Source organism: Medicago sativa, chromosome 7 (assembly GCF_051527215.1).
Source record: "Medicago sativa cultivar Bolivia chromosome 7, Bolivia_mono, whole genome shotgun sequence".
Taxonomy (NCBI): Eukaryota; Viridiplantae; Streptophyta; class Magnoliopsida; order Fabales; family Fabaceae; genus Medicago; species Medicago sativa.
In genome coordinates, this window is record NC_140755.1 from 88,398,211 (window position 1) to 88,417,155 (window position 18,945).

General features: G+C 33.7%; 2 protein-coding genes across 11 annotated transcripts; both read right to left on the bottom strand.

The window, feature by feature from the left end:
• Positions 1 to 5,366, bottom strand: LOC146909866 (uncharacterized). Of its 10 annotated transcripts, none has more exons than XM_085722809.1 (9): positions 5,193 to 5,366; positions 3,692 to 3,815; positions 2,600 to 3,421; positions 2,212 to 2,503; positions 1,822 to 2,031; positions 1,549 to 1,722; positions 1,025 to 1,225; positions 821 to 934; positions 1 to 558 (listed from the first exon to the last, which is right to left on the bottom strand). In XM_085722809.1, the coding sequence occupies exons 3-9, from the start codon at positions 3,397 to 3,399 to the stop codon at positions 217 to 219; spliced, it is 2,133 nt and encodes a 710-aa protein (XP_085578935.1). In that variant the 5' UTR covers positions 3,400 to 3,421; positions 3,692 to 3,815; positions 5,193 to 5,366; the 3' UTR covers positions 1 to 216. The 10 variants fall into 10 exon arrangements, with proteins under 10 accessions (XP_085578935.1, XP_085578939.1, XP_085578936.1 ...); XM_085722813.1 differs by having other exon boundaries at positions 5,181 to 5,366; XM_085722810.1 differs by having other exon boundaries at positions 5,007 to 5,366.
• Positions 5,367 to 14,135: 8,769 nt separating this feature from the next.
• LOC146909867 (Pectin lyase-like superfamily protein) lies at positions 14,136 to 17,704 on the bottom strand. The gene is made up of 3 exons (XM_085723447.1): positions 17,062 to 17,704; positions 15,612 to 15,943; positions 14,136 to 15,044 (listed from the first exon to the last, which is right to left on the bottom strand). Exons 1-3 carry the CDS (start codon positions 17,640 to 17,642, stop codon positions 14,542 to 14,544), a joined length of 1,416 nt encoding a protein of 471 aa, XP_085579573.1. The 5' UTR covers positions 17,643 to 17,704; the 3' UTR covers positions 14,136 to 14,541.
• Between the last annotated feature and the right edge of the window lie 1,241 nt (positions 17,705 to 18,945).

Genomic DNA, 18,945 nt, shown 5'->3' on the forward strand with positions numbered 1-18,945 from the left:
TTCTTTAATTCTACTCTTAAGGACTTATATTTATATACACCCAAAAAAGGAAGGGAAATTGAGCCTTAGTTTTCCCTAGTAATGAAGAATTTCAAAATATCTTGTCTGTTTATTCCATATTTTTTAATCTTCTGAATTCAGCATTCCTAAATTCCTGACATTCATTTTTACTTTAGTAAAGAGTATACATGTGCATTTCATTTCACAAGTTTCACATCACATGGACCAAACTTCACGAAGTAGTTGATATCTGGCATTTGTGGTGGTTTGACTCCCTTGCTCTTTGTGATTACCAATTCCATTTGTAGCGACTGTTGGAGATGAAGGAACCTTATCAATGATGGATGAAAGCGGCGAATCAAGTTCCTCAAGTTCTTCATCACTTGTATATCCTCTCCGCTGAACAGCCGATACATTCCTCGTCAGGTGACACTTTCCTCCTGCCTCTGCAACTTTCTCTGCTACATTGGCTGACGAGGGAGGTATATACACAACTGAAGCCGCGCTATAAGGGAAGCTTCTAACGGACTCCGCTGACATTCTTCGCTCCACAATAGTCTAAAGATAAAATAAATTATAGTTAATATATTATACGATCTCAGTTGAGCAGAAAGTTACAACTTACCAAAATATGTGCCAAGTGAAATTAAAATTGCAGTAAAGGCATTTATCCATTTCAGATTCAGAATACTTCTATTTTTATTTCCTTTGCTAATGCAAAATCGGACTATACAATCTTACAATGAGTTCTACGCCAACATTATCATTAGCAACAAATTTATACAGCCTTCGTAACAGACAAGAAAAATAACAAGCATACCTCTCCGTTCAAGGCCTCCAAGACAGCTCCTGGAACCGCGTCAGGACAGAACTCATCCGGAGTGAAGTTACAGAGAACCCGTATAATCAATGAAAGACTGATGGATGGACATACCTGCATAATAATAAAAATAAACCAAAATAAATACAATGACAACGTAAGGAAAAGAATATGCCACATAAGTATTTAATTTATGAAATTAACCTCCTGGCTGACTTGTCTATCCATAAGCATGTCTTTTGGGAGCATTAGAAGGTCACTCAAGTCGTTAGGGAGCGCAAATGATTTCTGTTCACTAGCTCCACCTCGCCTTTCGTCGTTCTCACTGTTCTCTGGATATTCTTCCGAACAATCTTCAGCATCAATGCCAAACATATCAGTGAGCAATCTAGACCAATTGCCAACCTGCAGTTCAAGTAACTCTTCCATAAGCATAAGAAGTGTAGGCATAACTTTCAAATACAATGAAACCTTGATACTGCAAGAGTCACATGCCTCTAATCAATTATATGACAAAACCACATATTTTGCAAATCCATTTGTAGTTATATCAAGTTTTCGAATAAATTTTTCATAGATACTGTAAAGAATGGACTGTTGTCCCTCTAAGATGTGATAGCGAAGAGAAAAGTTTCAGACTGCCAAATTATAAATTCAAATTTTCAAACTCAACTTTAAGACAATGTATGAATACCGATCAGTATAAAAACAAAAAGAAAAATATGTACCGAATTTTTTAGCTGTGCACCAGATCCAAAGCTTAAGTTTCCTGCGGGAATCGGCAAAACCTTTGAATCCACAATTGGATCTGATATTGGATCAGTTGGGATCTCCAAGGCTGATTCCCGAAGAATTGCATTGAACATCGCAACATCTAATCTATCTATGCACTGTTCCATGACCTGGTGAATGAATTTTAATCTACTCAATCCTTTGAGGCTTAGAACAAAAGAATGGGAAACTAGAAACATAATCAAGGAAAGAGATTAATAAAAGCATACCATTCTTGCCATCGCAGGCAAACAACCACACTCGTGCCCTCCTGCTCGAAGAGGACAGAGTCTTTGAAAAGCATCTTGGAAAGCGTTTCTCCAGAGATTGATGGAAAAGTTTCCTTGATTGTGATCACCTAGAGCAGGTCCTAGCAGCCTCCCAACAGATTTATTTGAACAGGAGTCCCCAACCGAAGATTGCATATAAGGAGTCAAAGCCTAAAAGCATAGAAAACTTCTCAATTTATCGCATATGCAACTTCTAAGGGTAGAGTTTAAATCCCTTCAGGATTGTTGTTAAATAGCAACTAGTAATTAGTTTTACTCCATTAATAATAACTTCCCCTTCCCCAATTTTTTATTTTATTTTAAATATCTTAATAAAAGAGAGATTTCTACCTGCCACCACACCGACTCTACTAGCCGAGAAAAGATCCATGATTCGACTCTTTCTAAGGCAAACGTAAAGGTTCCGGTCTCTTGCCAATCTTCACCGGTCTGCATAAAACCATTTCCTGATTTACCATTTGGGATACCTTTCCATTTCAGTGATGCAGACTTCCCATCATTCCTCTTGGCAGACCCATTTGACCCAGCCAACCTCATAATGGGACTGACTTGACCTGAATTCCCAAATGCTTGTGAAATTATCTCTCTCAGCACAATGGTGTTTGACAACCAGAAAGTTAACCTGAATCACAAGTCAAGATGCGGATATTAATCGTTTGCATTAAATTAACAATAAATATCTGTAGCAGACAAAACTTTGCTAGAATCATTTACATACCTTGAAACATCATTACCGCATGATTTAGCAACCAAAATAAGGCCAGAAACAGTATTCTTGGCAATCGTTGCTTTCCTTTTCGGGGTCCAATGCTTACAAGCATGTATAAAGAGCCTAGAAAGGCGCCGCGCAGGTGTGTGAACCTTGTGTGCTGAGCTACCATGCTCTGGTACAATAGAATAAAGTGATACCTCGAGAGCAGCAACTTCTCTCAGTTCCTCTTCAAGATTTTCAATTCGTGATTCCATTTCTTTAATTTTTGATTCCATAGCCGCACCATCCCCACCTTCACCGTTTTCTTCAGCATTAACAATTTCATGAATTTCATCTTCGCTTCCTATACTTTGAGCGCCATTAGAAGATCCATCCAAGATTTCAATTTCCTTAACCTCTATAACAGGTTTTTCATCAACTCCTTCAGAAGATTCCGAAGAAACTTTTGCAGGAACTTTCACTGGCTTAGTATTGGTTGAAGTACTTATGTTTGTAACTCTTGCGGGACCTTTATTTGAGTTTATAGATTTCTTTTGATTGCTACCTGTTACCTTTGATTGCAGTTTATTTGTTTTTCTATCAGATCTCTCCCTTGATCCACGATTGCTTTCTAAAGAATTCGCTCTAACCTTACTTTTTGGATCTTTTGAAGCTTTCTCTACTTTAACATCTTCATTTGTGAAAGAATCACCTTGAGATGATAATGAATCCTTGGTTGTATCGGTGTCGTATACATCTTCATTCCCTTCTTTTTGCTCTTTCTCCAAATCAGTGGAGTGATTATCAATCACTTCATTAACTTTCATCTTGACAAGTGCCTCCTCGGACCTGTTGACATCATCCACATAATGTAACTAGATTTTCATAAGTTTCTGAATTTTCTAAGGCCGTCTTAGATTCAGTTTCTTTTTCAATGAATGTTTTAGATGAATTATCTTGATGCAATTTGTTTTCTCTCCTTTCTGTTCTTTTTGAACTCTTAGTTTGAACATTCTTTGAACCCCTTCTCTTCTCAATTTCTTTCATGTTTTCAAACTCACTCAAACACTAATCAAATGAAGAAGCTTGTGACAGGAGAAAATGATAGGATTTACTAACCTTGGCAAGCTCCTAAAGTACGTAACTTCTCAGAATTGTGCTTCGGCTTTCACCACCATAAAAGTGCATACACAATCTTGGGCAGCTGTTTTTCCAGAGACTCAAAACAGCAATGTTCCACTACCTGCAAAAATATAGTGCTTAAATAAGTTACTAAATTCTAAAAATAGAAAAAAAATAAAGAAAAGCATTGAAACCACTAAAATTCAAGAGATATGATAAAGAAGACATTTGAACCAAATCATTCATCACAATGAGAATCAAAACAGGCCAAAAAATGAAAAACCATAAAGAAGACAAGTGCAGAAAGTTCACAAAACACACAAATCAATTGCAACAGAAAGAAGGGCCACCAGATTAAATTTCAGGCCAGCATAAAAAAAAAATTGGACAAATTTTGAAGACCTTAATTAGAAAGTGGGGTTAAGCAGCATCAGAAATCAAAATGTGTACACGTAGTTATAAAACAAATGGAACATGAACAAAAATGCAGAAATATGCAAGTAGTATTTGACACACAATTCTGGTTCAATTAGGATCCAATCTTAAGTAGTGAAATTAAGTAAATTCCTATAATGAACCAAACATACAATCTATGTAGTAGTTGACACTGATAATAATTTGAGAAAATGAAATAATGGAAAGTAACCACATGTGTCTGTCTCGTAAACTTAAGACACCGTCAAAGCCATACCACTCATTATATTTGTGAACAAAACTACAAATAAATAAAATAAAAAAAAATCTGATGGTGGAGTAGGGGATAAACGAAGCAGAGACCTAGCAGTAGAGTATGAAGAAAATACTAATACACATCACCGTCAACATCATCATCAAATCAATGAAATATGCTTACTACTTGCTAGCTGGCTTTATTCCAATAATTTTCAATATTCTTATTTAACAACTGTCTATAAAACTATTCTCATTTTTTTTTTTTTTTTACCTTTAATTAACTTTTGACTAAATCAACAAGGAATGGTTAAATTAAGATCTAGGAATTAGGAATCTTACGTAATGAATCAACCGCTACATTAACACAATTTGTTTTTACTTAAAACAGAACAAGCAGAATTAAAGTACGAAATGAAATGGAGATGGAAAATGAAGTTACGTAGAAGGAAAAAACAAAATGAATGAAAGAAGTACAAATCAGAAAGCAACATTTCAAACAGTGAAAACTGAAAACAAGTACATACATACAGAGAAGGAAACAAAATTAAAGAAAAGGGAAAGAAAATAGTAGTGATAGGAAAATTAAAGATCTAGAGAAAATTGAGCGTGTGTCTGTGTGTGTGGTAGGATAAGAACTCACGTGAAAGTGAAACGAAACAGGACAAGACAGAACAGAGAAGAGGTTGTTGTTTTGTTGTACTAAAAAGTGTACTAGTAAGTTTTTAGATTTTGTTGTTGTTGAAAATGTGTTGTAGTAATAAGATAAATGTAACCGTAATGATAAATGAGTGTGGGGAACAGTTAAACACGTTACGTTGGAACTAACCACAAGAAACACGGGCAGGGTAGATGATGAAGTAGTAAATTGTACGTTAAAATGATAGGAAAGTGTTGCAGAGAAAAAGAGAGAAATCCTCGGGATTAGTAATGTGTTGTGTTTTTCGTTCTGTGTTTTTTGTAGTGGTGTTGTGTAGTGTAGTAGTGAGAGAGTGTTTAGTTTAGGGGGAAGAGAATGCGGGAACGATGTGGGCATTTTAAAACGGCAAATGGAAGAAGAGGTAACCGGAGAAGTGTGTCGGTGCAACACATGTCACCGGATATGCCCGGTTATGCTGATGATGTAATCAGTCAAACTTTTCGCTACTCTCTCTTTTTCATTGGGTGTCTGTTTCGGGTTCCACTTTGGTGTCATTAATGGCACCAATGGCACCATCCAATTCCATCTCCACCACACACACTTCACACACACATCTCCACCCGGACCCACACACATCAATGGTCAGGATCTCTGCTATGGCACCAATGACACCATTTCCAAGTCACTGAAGTATTTTCCGTCTGTTTCCATCCTTGTCTTGCGTTTGTGGGGGCCCTACTTCCTAACCCCACCCCCTTCCTTCGGGTGGCACTTTGGTGCCATTAATGACACCATGCCATTAGATCTACATCACACACATGTATCCACAATGTTTGGGTGCCATCAATGGTCAGGATGTAATGGCACGGTGCCATTAATAGCACCCAAGTATTTCCCCCTTCTTTCTCTTTTCGTGCCCCCAAATTGTAAAATAAAAATGGGTAATGTTAACCGGTGCCCCCGGGGCACTGGTTAAGGAGTCAAATGTGGTAAGTATTATATTGGAACTTGTGCTGTCAACTTTTCAAAAGTATAAAAAGTGTTACTTTCATTTTATAACTTTCTTTTTTTAGTTTCCTTAACTAGTGCCCCGGGGGCACTGGTTAACATGACCCAATAAAAATTAGTAATTGGTATCGATAGAAGTGCAATGAGAATTGAGAGGTATAGTTTTCGACTTTTCTCTCATGAGAAAAAAATATACTCCGTCATTTTAATCGTAGTTAGTATAAGTTCAGTGGATACATGTCACATGGATTGTATTTTAAAATAACAATTAAAATAAGACATATCCCTCAAAAAAAAAAATTAAAATAAGACATAAAAAAGAAATGTTAAAGTGACAATTAAAATAAGACAAATGAAATATAGTGGTTTAAAACATGGGAAATGCTAATAGGTGCCCCGGGGCACTGGTTAAGCATATGAAAAATAAAATTATATGATAGTTAATGCATTGAATTTGTGTAATTACTCCTTCCGTCCTTTAATGTAACCCCTCTTTACTTTTTTCATATTTCTTAAGAAAAGCTGTCAGCGTAATTAATATGTCTGTTTTGTGTGTTAATATTACCAAATTGTCCTTTGTTTGTATATGTACTCCCTCCGGTCCTTATTATAAGAAAAAGTTGACTTTTTAGGTTCATTGTGTAAGTGATGTATCTAGTCTATATTTATAACAAGATACATTAATTATTCTATGAACCAAAAAAGTCAATTGTTTCTTATAATAAGGACCGGAGGGAGTATTAAATTTGACTTTTCAAATTTCAAAATAAGTTAGTAGTATTAATTAGGGGTATGTTTAGGAAAAAAATAATAAATGCATCTAGTAATTTGAAAAGGGGTTTAGATTTAGGGACAAAAATAAAGTCAAAAGGGTGTTTAGATATAGGGACTGAGGGAGTAATTTATAAAAAATCAAAAACAGATTCTTTTTATGCTAATAATTTCCTTTTTTGATATACTTAACCAATGCCTGGGGACACCGGTTAGCATGACCCTTAAAACATTAGTCATTTTTATTTATCAAAGGCTAACCACCTTAACAGCCCGATTTAACATTTAAGTTAGTATCTTATTCTTCCCACCACTTTATTTTCCTATAAATCAAAATTAAGGTTTCTTGGAACCCAATGTTCTTCCTATAATCATGGGGTTTTTCACTAACATACCTTTTAAAATCGTTGAACAATGAACAATGGTACGTACAAAAGATATATCCAACACAAATTCACATAGATCTCATACCTCAAAACTATGAATTCGCATGAAAATAACTAGCTAATGTAGTACCAATTATACAAATTAAAAGAGTTATAAGCACCCTTTTTTTAAATAAAAACTAATATGAACTCCAACATAGAACCAAAAAAATTTCAAACCTGTTAATTTTTATCTCTTATTCTGGTTATTAAGCGGATCCTAAAATTACACACAAAAACTACTAGTTCAACTTCCAAAAATTATAGTTGGAAAACTTTAAACTTACCATAACTATTATCTACTGCTCAATCTAACCCAAGCTTTGTTGTCATTTCAACAAACTATTGTTATCTTTTTTTTCCTTTTCTAATAAATATTGTTACCTCATTTTGATTGTTTTTTGAGGTAAGTATGTGTGATCCACTAATGGCTATAATTGATGATCCTCATTAATTAGACCGCTTATTTTCTTCCTACCAAAAATAATTCCCGTATATTTCGACTTTTGTTTTTGTCATTCGTTTCCCTACCATCATCACACGTCCATGACGGTGAGGGTAACCCTGACCGCCACCGACAATAATGTCTCTTTCTCAACTATAATATACTCACGACAATGGTCCGATTATAATTGAAACTTAGTTGAACATATAATAATACTTAAATGTATTTTTGTAAGTGACTGTGTGACTGTTGGATCATTATTTTACGAAGTATTGTATTAGTATATATCTGCCCCCCCCCCCCCCAATTAAAAAATATTTCTGTACCGAAAACAAATATTACGAAAATTTCACCAAAAAAAAGATTACAAAAATGTAACTGCAATATTTATTTCACCAAAAAAAAGATTACAAAAATGTAACTGCAATATTTCAGAAATGATCATGTGTGGAATAGAACTGTAGGACCCCCGGCGAGTTCATGCAATCAGGTGACAATTCATGAGATCAACTAGGGCCCCTCTAACGAAATTAAACACTTTCATTCATGTCAGTGTTGAATGGTTGGTAGAGACTATACAATTGTTTTAAGGTTTAAATGTGTAACTAGTCCCTGCACTTTCAACAGATTTTGGCATTGGTCCCTGCACTTTTTTTTGTTTGGCATTGATCCTTGCACTTTGTAAAAATATTGGCATTGGTCCCTGCACTTTTTTTTGTTTGACATTGGTCCCTGCACTTTGTAAAAATTTTGGTATTGGTCCCTGCACTTTGTAAAACTTTTGGTATTGATCCCAATCATTTCATGCCACGTGGCACCAATACCAATATTTGTCCAAAGTGCAGGGACCAATACCAATATTTTTACAAAGTGCAGGGACCAATGCCAAACAAAAAAAAGTGCAGGGACCAATGTCAATATTTTTACAAAGTGCAGGGACCAATGCCAAACAAAAAAAAATGCAGGGACCAATGCCAAAATCTGTTGAAAGTGCAGGGACCAATTACACATTTAAACCTTATTTTAAAAAGGAAACTTGATCTTAATGATATTTTATTATCTATAGATTGAAATTGAAAATAACACCGTAAGTCTTAACTCAACCGATAAAAATGTCAAAATTACTAGGTTAAATGTTGTGATCGATGTTCAAACTTCGAACTGATTATTTTACCGTTTAGTCTATCTACAATATAAAATTGAAAATAATATATTGTATGTGTTCCGAACTGGATTAGGCCCAATCATCAGAAATCGAATCCAACCCACCAACCAAGGGTCAAAGCTTCTTCAACAAACTAGTAACAGGTAGTGAGGATAACAACCTAGACAAAGGCAAGAACGAAAACGAATGTCAAGTAGGTGTTATGATCGTTACGGTTCGATCATTACACACTTAGCTATTGGAATCCCCCGTATAAATATCTCATGCGACAAAGAAAAAATAACACAATTTCTATCTCACATATCTCTTACTTCTACTTCACTGAACTTATTTTTTTTTGAACAAATCAAAATAGAATATTATTAATAACCAAAAGTGATGCACCCCGCACAAGGCGTACAACAGGTGAATCACTAAACAAAGTACAAGGTTACAATTTGCACTTGACAAAGAAGCACAAAAAAGCAGCAGCTAAAAATAATTACATAGGCGCTCCCATACACAAGAGTGGGTTGCGCCACCAATCATAGTAGCTATAAACAAAAAAAGGGCGGTTTGTTCGCAGCCATAAGAACGAATTCAACTTCACTTTGTCCGCGATAGCAAGTGGATCGGAGGCCACATTTTGAAAAATACGGTTGTTTCTCTCCTTCCAAATTACCCACACACAAGCAAGCCAACTTCACTGAACTTACTTACATGGAGGTCAAAATATCTGCAAGTATAACCCTGCCAAAATACTCTAAATGTTGTTCAATCGTCTTTCACTAAGCCAACTTATAAATCTCGTTCGAATTAGTATGCCTAAAATGTTAATTTTATTTAAATAATGTGATTTTTTTTTGCACAAATCGAGTTTGAATTCCAAAATTAAGTTTGTATTTTTTTAATGTAATGATCATATTTTTAATTAAATAATTGAATTAATATTGTCATTTTTTTAAAGAGACACAGAGTTAAAACACTAGTACCATAAAAAAAAAAAAATACTCATGAGTAACACATAAAATACTCAAAAACTATTTCATTTTTTTTAACAGTACTTTCTTGTGTTTACTACTAAATTGAAGTGATTATTCCTTAGAGAAATGGATCAGGTAGATTTCAATGTTAGGCACCTGCTCCTTATTTATTTATTTATTTCATTACAAGTAATTGTATTAGATATGCTGATTAGTGGTGATTTTGGAACACTGGCTAGCATCACATTTTGGTCGTTGTTGCCTTTTAGTTTTTTTGCTTTAAGAAATCGGTCATTGTTTTAGTGAGTTGATAAGATTAGATTGTTATCTTTCAAAAAAAAAAAAAAAGATTAGATTGTTAATTTATTATACACACGCCAAATGTATATATGTTCTTTTTTTTGACAAAATGTATATATGTACTCATTTCCACGATACTAGAGGGGATTATTTTATAATCCACTCGTGTTCCATTCCTGATTCATGGCTTCTTTGTTAAAAAAAAATAGGGTAAAATATGCTTTTCGTCCCTGTAATTATAGGCCATTTGAATTTTCGTCCCTGAGCTTACTAATCCTCCCATTTCGTCCCTGTAAAAGTTAATCACTTGAAATTTCGTCCCTCGCCCCTTTTAATCACTGCCACGTCAGCAAATTACCAAAATGGCATGGGAAATGACGAAAATACCCCTGGCCTATTTTTTTTTGTTTTTTTTCCTTCAAAAATTTTTTCCCAGCTTTTTCCCGAATTTTTTTTTACGATTTTTTCTCCGAAAAATTTCAGTTTTTTCAGTTTTAATTTTAACATTTTTTTTCCGAAATTTTTTATGTTTTTTAATTATTTTTTCAGATATTTTAATTTAAAAAAATAATTTTCACAAAATTTTTTTTCCTAGTTTTTTCTCGTATTTTTATTTACGATTTTTTCTCCGAAAAATTTCAGTTTTTTCAGTTTTAATTTTTTCCGAAATTTTTTATGATTTTTAATTATTTTTTCAGATTTTTTTAATTAAAAAAAAGAATTTTCAAAATTTTGAAATTATTTTTAAGGAAAAAAAATAAGTCAGGGGTATTTTCGTCATTTCCCATGCCATTTTGGTAATTTGCTGACGTGGCAGTGATTAAAAGGGGCGAGGGACGAAATTTCAAGTGATTAACTTTTACAGGGACGAAATGGGAGGATTAGTAAGCTCAGGGACGAAAATTCAAATGGCCTATAATTACAGGGACGAAAAGCATATTTTACCAAAAAAAATAAAATCATGGCATCTTTTTCATTTTTTTTTTGTTAAATAATGTGATAATCCAAACCACGATTAAGAAGATTTTCTTATTTATTTATTTATTTTTGAAAAAACAGACACCTTCTTTTTATACTCTATTGAATTTCTCGCACACCCTATGCAGTTCAGATTATAGAATCTGAACGACATAAACACCTTATAAAGCCGTCCAAAACACATTAAAACATTTCAAGATTTTAGAATCCAAACAGGACGCACAAGAAATTCATAGGATAACAATCTATTTAGAATGACTAGTTCAAAATTTCACATGAGCGATTTCTTCAATCCAATACCTATTTGGATCATACTTAGCGTTTTGGGCTAACAAGTGGACGACCTAGCTACTATTTGAAGTACGTTCTTTTAAGTAATCTACCCTATGATCTTCACCGATCTATACCAATCTCCAACCAATTTTGCATGAATCTCAACATGAGAAAACCCCTAATTTTTAATTGGATGTGAAGTTTTACCCAATCTTTATTTTAGGTTTCAATTACCCTTAATTGTAAAATTTTAGAAAATCTCAATCTAATGTATAATGATTTTCCCCAATCAAAGTAACCCTCAAGAATAACTATCAATATCTAGAGTTTTTAAAGAGATGAATGATACGAGTGTTTAAGAGAAGAGAATGAGAGAATTTCTTACTTAGAAAATAATGGGCAATGACTTATATAAATTTTCGAAAAAGAAGGAGTAAACTCTTAGAAAAACATGTTCAAAAATAGGAGTGAATGGATTCATATATCGATAGCAATAATAAGTGAATCAATTCATAGCTAAAAACATTCCTTTTTCTATAGTTCAGTGAATGGATCGATTCATACCATAGGGAGTGAATCAATTCGTATAAACAAATAGATGTTCCTTTTAAAAATTAATGATTAGTGAACTGATTCATACACGAGGGAGTGAATCAATTCATATCAACAAAGAGTTATTCTTCATGAAATCTTAGAGTGAATGATTCATACATTCATGGGGATGAGATGTGAATCGATTTACAATCAGAAATAAAAATACATTAGTTTCACATAAGAGTGAATCGGTTCACACCATCATAACCTTTTTAAAAATGTGAATTTTTGAGATTTCTTAGGGCATATTGATGTGAATCTTAAAGGATACTTATTTATATTAATTCTATAAACCTAATTTTGACATATATTCAGAACCTAGCTTATCCTAAACTAGATTAAGGATAGATATATGTACTTACAAATACTAAGGATAGATATATGTACTTACAAATACTAACCATCAGAATATACATACCATCAAATGGACCAAACTACCACTTGGGGGAATTAAATGCAATATGATGTAGATTTTTTACGTAACAAAATCTTACGAGCTCTGGCCTTTTTCTTCGAGATGAGACTGGTAATTTCTTAGAGGCCAAAACTGTGGAGCCTTGTCCGAGAGTTGCAAAAAATGTAATGTAAATTTTCCCTTATAAAAAAAATGAAAACATCAAATATATGAAACACTCAAACATACACTCCCTAAGAAAAAAACATACACATTATTGATGAATCTAGCACTGAGTAAAAAAATTGATTTTTCAAGAATTAACGGTGTTTAAAAAATATATCAAAGCCTCATCGATCAGAGTGCTTATATTACTCCCTCCGTCCCGGAATAACTGACCCATTTTCTAAAAAAAAAGTGTCCCAAAATAACTGACCCATTTCAATTTTCAATACAACTTTCATCATTCCCAATACAATATAACACTAAATAATACTACTTTTATCATTCCCAATACAATATATTTCACTTTCCCCTTTATTTATACACTTTTCTTAATCTGTGTGAAAAACCAAAGTAGGTCAATTATACCGGGACGGAGGTAGTATATGTTAAGCAGACTTTTTTGTAATGAGTAATAATAATTTTGTGACAAGCTTGTAAAATGATACGAATAATTAAGTTAGATGTATATGCAGTGCAGGGTGTGGTGGGAGCAGGAAGAAGTGGACAAGAACAGTAAGGTGCAAAAGGATGGGAGGTAAGTGCCACTGACATGCACATATTCCATTTGTAACTATTAAAGAATAGAAAACACAAATCACAGAGTCAAAAGATAACAATGTCTTTTATGTTGGGATAAGGGTCGGCATAAACATGTGGTAATGCGCGTTTAGATCTCACGTAGTATCATATAGGATATTATAATTGATTTTATGCATTTTTGGAATCAAAAGCATGAGTGCAAGTCTCAATTCCAAACACGACCTTAGCATTTGGCAAGCACCGACGAAATATCAGAAAAAAAAAAGTACTTATTGCCTTTGTCATAATCAATTAATTTCCATGACATGAATCATATGAGCTAATATCCATCTTCTTTATTAAAAAAGATATTGTACCAAAAAAAAATAATTAAAAAAGATATATTTATAAAGAGAGGTATACGTGTTCATTAGTTCATATAATCTTGTTATACAAAAGAATCCATTTCCACTTTTGAATACTCTAATTAACAGAAATTCTACCTTTGATTTAAGCAAATTCAAATGATATGGTAGTTTCATGTTAGTAATAGTATACATTCTGAATTTCGGATAGACAAACTTTTTAGAAGCATATTAAGGATGTATTTTTTAATGAAATTATTCGAACACTTTTTTTTGGAGGAGTTCCAGCACTTTTTTATGAGGTAAAATTTTACTTATTGGGCATTGATGGAAGCTAGAATAGAATTATGGGGGAAGGGTGTACCTGTAAAAGGTATAACGACTAAATATGATATAACGGATAAGAGGATTGAAGATATGATGCCATCCCTTACCTGAGTTCCTTAACATGGTTGTAATGTACATGTTTTATAAGGGAAAAGATGTTAGTTTCCTGGGAGGTTAATAGCACAGATATGTGAGAGATGTAACCAACCACTTTTGTTGGACTTATGGCCTTATTGGCTCATATTCAGCAATCCTTCCTGCTCACAAACAAGGGTGAAAGGTTCTGTCTTACGTGAATGGTAAATTAAATTGAGTCAATGAAGGTTGACTCAGTTGGTAAGGAATTGATTCACCTGCAAACCCGTGTTATAAGGAGATTGATTTTCATATTAAAATGCAGATGCTACTATACAATGATATTTTAAGTACTATACAATGAGTTCAAAAGTGAATTATCTATAGGAAAAAAATTGATATCCTACTAATATCAAATCTCTCATCTTAAACATTCTTACTCTATCATAACCAACAACTCTCCTAACAGAAACAAAATAAGAAAGGAATGTAGGCATTCTTATGAAGAGAGACAACGTGATATCACACTGATATAAACAATTTGAAGGCCTTAATCACAAATTTTTGAATGGTGAAATGCAATCATAAGGTATAATGAAAACAGTTTACAATCCCCGATATTTTGCTTTTCTAGATGCACAAAGCAAATGCTTCTCCCCTCTTTTGAACTTTCCCCAGAATGAACCTTTTCCCTATGCTTGCATACCCAACGTTATTGACTTGATTTGCTATTTGAATACACTACAGAATTAAAATTAGAGAAATGAATGTTATTCACAGTAGATGGTTTGAACTCCATAGGATTATTCCACTGCTCAAGATCATTATTTTCCCATCTCATTTCTACATTTCTAACCTCAAGACCTTCAATGTGCTCCATCATTATCCCTGCAGTCTTATGTTTAACCAATTCTTGGCATCCTGGCCTATAGTCAAACAACCCACCAGCATAACTGGTGAACCTTCTGTAAGTGATATTCATGTTGATGAAGCTCAAGTTTCTCAACAATCCTCTCTTTGAACCAGAGAGGAAGATTCCATTTTCAGAATTTGCTGTGATGTTGATGAAACGAACATTTGAGATTGATGCCTCCTTTGAGGTTGAGTCTCTTGGGCAAGTTGTGACATAGATAGGCTCTGCTCTCCCCCACCATAATGGATCATAGTATCTTGTACTTAAATTTATGTTTGAGAAGACAATGTCACTTACATTTCCTGTAAAAGGAAGTTTAATGCATTTCAGTCAGACATGTGTTTAACGCTATATCTTCATTTGCACAAGATAGGATAATAAGCGGGTTGATGTTAATCAGGCTCATTAAAATGCAAGGCTTGATAAGTCAAGCACAAGTATGCTACAAAAAATGTTCAGTTACATATTAGAATATATTTAAAGATATATCTATATCAATTCCATAAAACAAGAAGAGTGATTCTTATTTTACAAAGAGGTGGAGTTTGATTAACAGCTTAATTAAATGAATAAATGATTATTATATAAACAACTCTTTCTGTTTAAGATGTAAATTATTTCCATAAGCTATTAGAGAGATTGTTGAAATGAGCTGAAATTTGCTTATGAATATGTCAGAAACTAAATTCATAATCGCTGTCAAACACTTTCACAAGTGTTTATGTTATAAGATAAATAAGTTGTAAATAAGCTCTTTCAAAGGCACCAATATTTCGTATACTTATTTTGCATTCAACAATTTGAGGCCAGGAAAAACATGTACAAAATTAAGCAATAAGTTTGAAACAATAGATTTATGAGGAAGTTACCTCCATCACGAATCTGGAATGCAAGCCCTCTATGAGAATCAACGATAGTGATATTGTCAAAGACAAAATGCTTGAATTCAAACCAACTAGCACTGCCAAATTTGATTGCAGAAGATTTGGATCGAATCCAACTGTTAGTGACTGTTAAGTTGTAGACAGGACCAGTGGACGATTTTGGACAAATAGCATCATCCCCTGTATCAATGTGGCATCGAGTGATTACAGTGTTGTTTGAGTCCTCGATGTCAATCCCATCATTATTTGGTATATTCAAATCTCCATAAATTGCAATATCCTGAATGGTTATGTTTTCACTTCTTACCAAGTGTAAGCTGCAAGTATAAGGTACGTTCGTTAGGGTGCTTATCAAAGATTTTGCAGAATAAATTTTACCAAGTAAATGTCAAACAGAAACTTTCCAGTGATTTTTTAATTTTTTAATGTTAAGGGAATTCCATAACTTGTTAGTAGGTGATGTAATATTGTATTATAAAACATTATTTATGGTCAATGAGGATGCAGCTCAAACAAATACATTTTTATTTTGTTTTGGTTTAATTTGAGATTAGGAGTATTTGTCATGGGACCCTGTAATCTGTTTATGTTTATCTGAAACTGATTATGTTGCCTTTGCGTGCAGATAAACCCCAAAGTTCCAAAACAACAACAGAGTGAGCCCACCACAAGAAGTCAAAACAATAATATACACAGAAAAAGTTTCTGTATATCCTTTTCATTCCATCCTAACCCAATCACATTCCTACACTTCCACTTCTTCTACCCAATAAGAAAAATCAAATTCTTATGAGTATTTCCCAAGCCATTTAATAATTTTATCGTCTTAACCGTCAAGTTTTCATAGGAAGAAACTATGATAATTCTTAATTCCATTGAGAGATAAGTAAAAACTGACCAAATATTAATCCTAGCCACTAAAATTTACTCCATTATTTTAAAATCTTCAATAACAGTTAAACCGATCGATCGAGCAAAGAATAACTTATTTCAAATTTGGTATGAAATGTATATTTAATCATTATAATTATCTTGAATTTTGTTTAGTTCATGTATTAACTTTCTAATTTCTACAAATGAGTACAAAATTCCATTCTAAGGACTAAAAACATGTAAACATCCTTACAAAGACAAAATATATTGAAATTTGCATGTAAAGCATATTTAACACTTAAATTTATTTATACTACTTAACTTGTCATATAAATAAATTCTCATCAAAGTGTCTATTTTTAGCTTATTGAATCAAACTTCTCAAAATAAGTTATTGAATGGAAGTTATTTATTAATTAATTCAATTATTATTTACCTACAATTTCCGTTTTTAAACTAAAAACAAACACTGAGAACTTTTGTCAAGATGGTTATTGAAGTAGAGTTCAGTTGAATCAAATAGTTTATTCTAAATAAGAAACAGATTATAAGAAAAACTTACCACCAATAAGCAGGTTGATTAAGAGTAACATTGAAGACTTTAACATTCTTGCAACCAAGAAAACCTATTAATCTAGGTCTACATTCATCACCCAAACAATCCCCAGTTTGATTCCAGCTCACCATTACATTCTTCCTCTCATTATATCTCACCACAAATTTCTCCGCCTGTCCATCCACCACACCGCCGCCTTCAATCCCCACATCCGTCGCGTTCTCCGCCAACACCACGTACCACCTCGACGATTCCTTCGGGTAATCTTTTTGTCTCGGTCCGCCGAGGATGGTGGCGCCGGGTTCGACGTTGAGGACGACGCCGGATCGAAGGAATATGGTTGCGGTTAGGTAGTTACCGGGAGATGGGAAGGTGATGCGGCAGGGGATGGAGTAAGGGCAGGAGTCTATGGCGGTTTGGATTGATACGGTGTCGTAGTGGATGCCGTCGCCGATTGCTCCGTATTCGGTGACGGAGAAGGTGACGGTGGTGGGGTTTAGAGAGTGTGATGATGTGGCGAGGAGTGATTGGGTGAGAAGGAGTACGATGATGATTTTGAAGTTGAAGAGTAGTGGTGGTTTTTCCATTTCTGGATTTTGAGAATTAAGCAATGCACTGCAGTTATCTACTACTAGTTCGCTTATTTCTTACTATCTTTTTCTAAATACAAAATAGTACAATTAAATACACGTCAATTATTGACCGATACTTTGGATCTAATAAATTCAAACTTTGAGAGGGTATGCTACGACTTTATTTTTATTTTTAAGGAAGAAATTAAGTAACATCTAATTGATTAAAATGTGTTCAATGCGGTTAAATAAAATTTGGAAACGACTCATAATGTAGCAATTTCATTCAGTTAACATGTGAACAACCTCATTTGTTTTTTTTTTTTTTTTTGGTACACATCCTCATTTGTTTTATTTTATTTTAAAGACAATCTCATTTCTTTGTCTTGTACAAACTCAACATTATCACGTATATTCTTTTGTAATGTAGTCCATTTCATTATTGAATTATACGTTAAACAAGGAATAATGGGTGAGAAATAAGAATCAAAACCAAAATATAATTTAGAGAATTTTCCCATATAAATCACACCTGATATAATCAGTGAGCATCTACTAATGAGAAAATAAATATATCCACGGGATGACTCAATTGGGACATGATCCAAAAAATGATGAGTTAAGGTGTATGGTTCTATGATATTCGACGATAGAGGAAATAGAAGGCTGGTCAATGATGTCATATATGTACCTTGCCTAAATACAACCGTGTTGCAAGTGTTAAAAAGAATTTTGCAGAGGACATCATGGGGAGAGTGCCGGTCCACAATACCACCACAAGAATTTTGTAAAGAATTTTGTTGTGCATTATTCTGACCAGAACAAAATTACATAAAATACATGTACTTACAACAGAATGCAAACTATTGAAATTTGAAATTGAGAATACAATTGAGTCATTGAGCTACTAGTAAGATTGAGAACAAAAGGTGCATATTGAGCATTGATACTTGAAAGATTTGAAAGACTATCAAATTTACAGAGCACATCATCCTCTACATTTCCTTATAGAAGGACTTTGGAGGAAGCCTAAATTTGAACAACACAGTAGGGTGAAATTCAAAGCAAACTGAATAATAACCAACAAAATATTTGTGTTTTGAGTGTGATGTGTGGCTATAAAGGAGATTTAAATGACAAAGAACCAATTGATGTGATAGACAAATCTCGTCCATGTCTATAAGAACTTGCTCAAACCCCAACAGAGAAATTGGGTCTATCATATTTGCTGCATCTGGAATTACATAGTGCGTAGCACCCGAATCATAGTACCAAAACTGATGCGGAAACGTGTTTATTCACCCCTTTGTGGATAAGG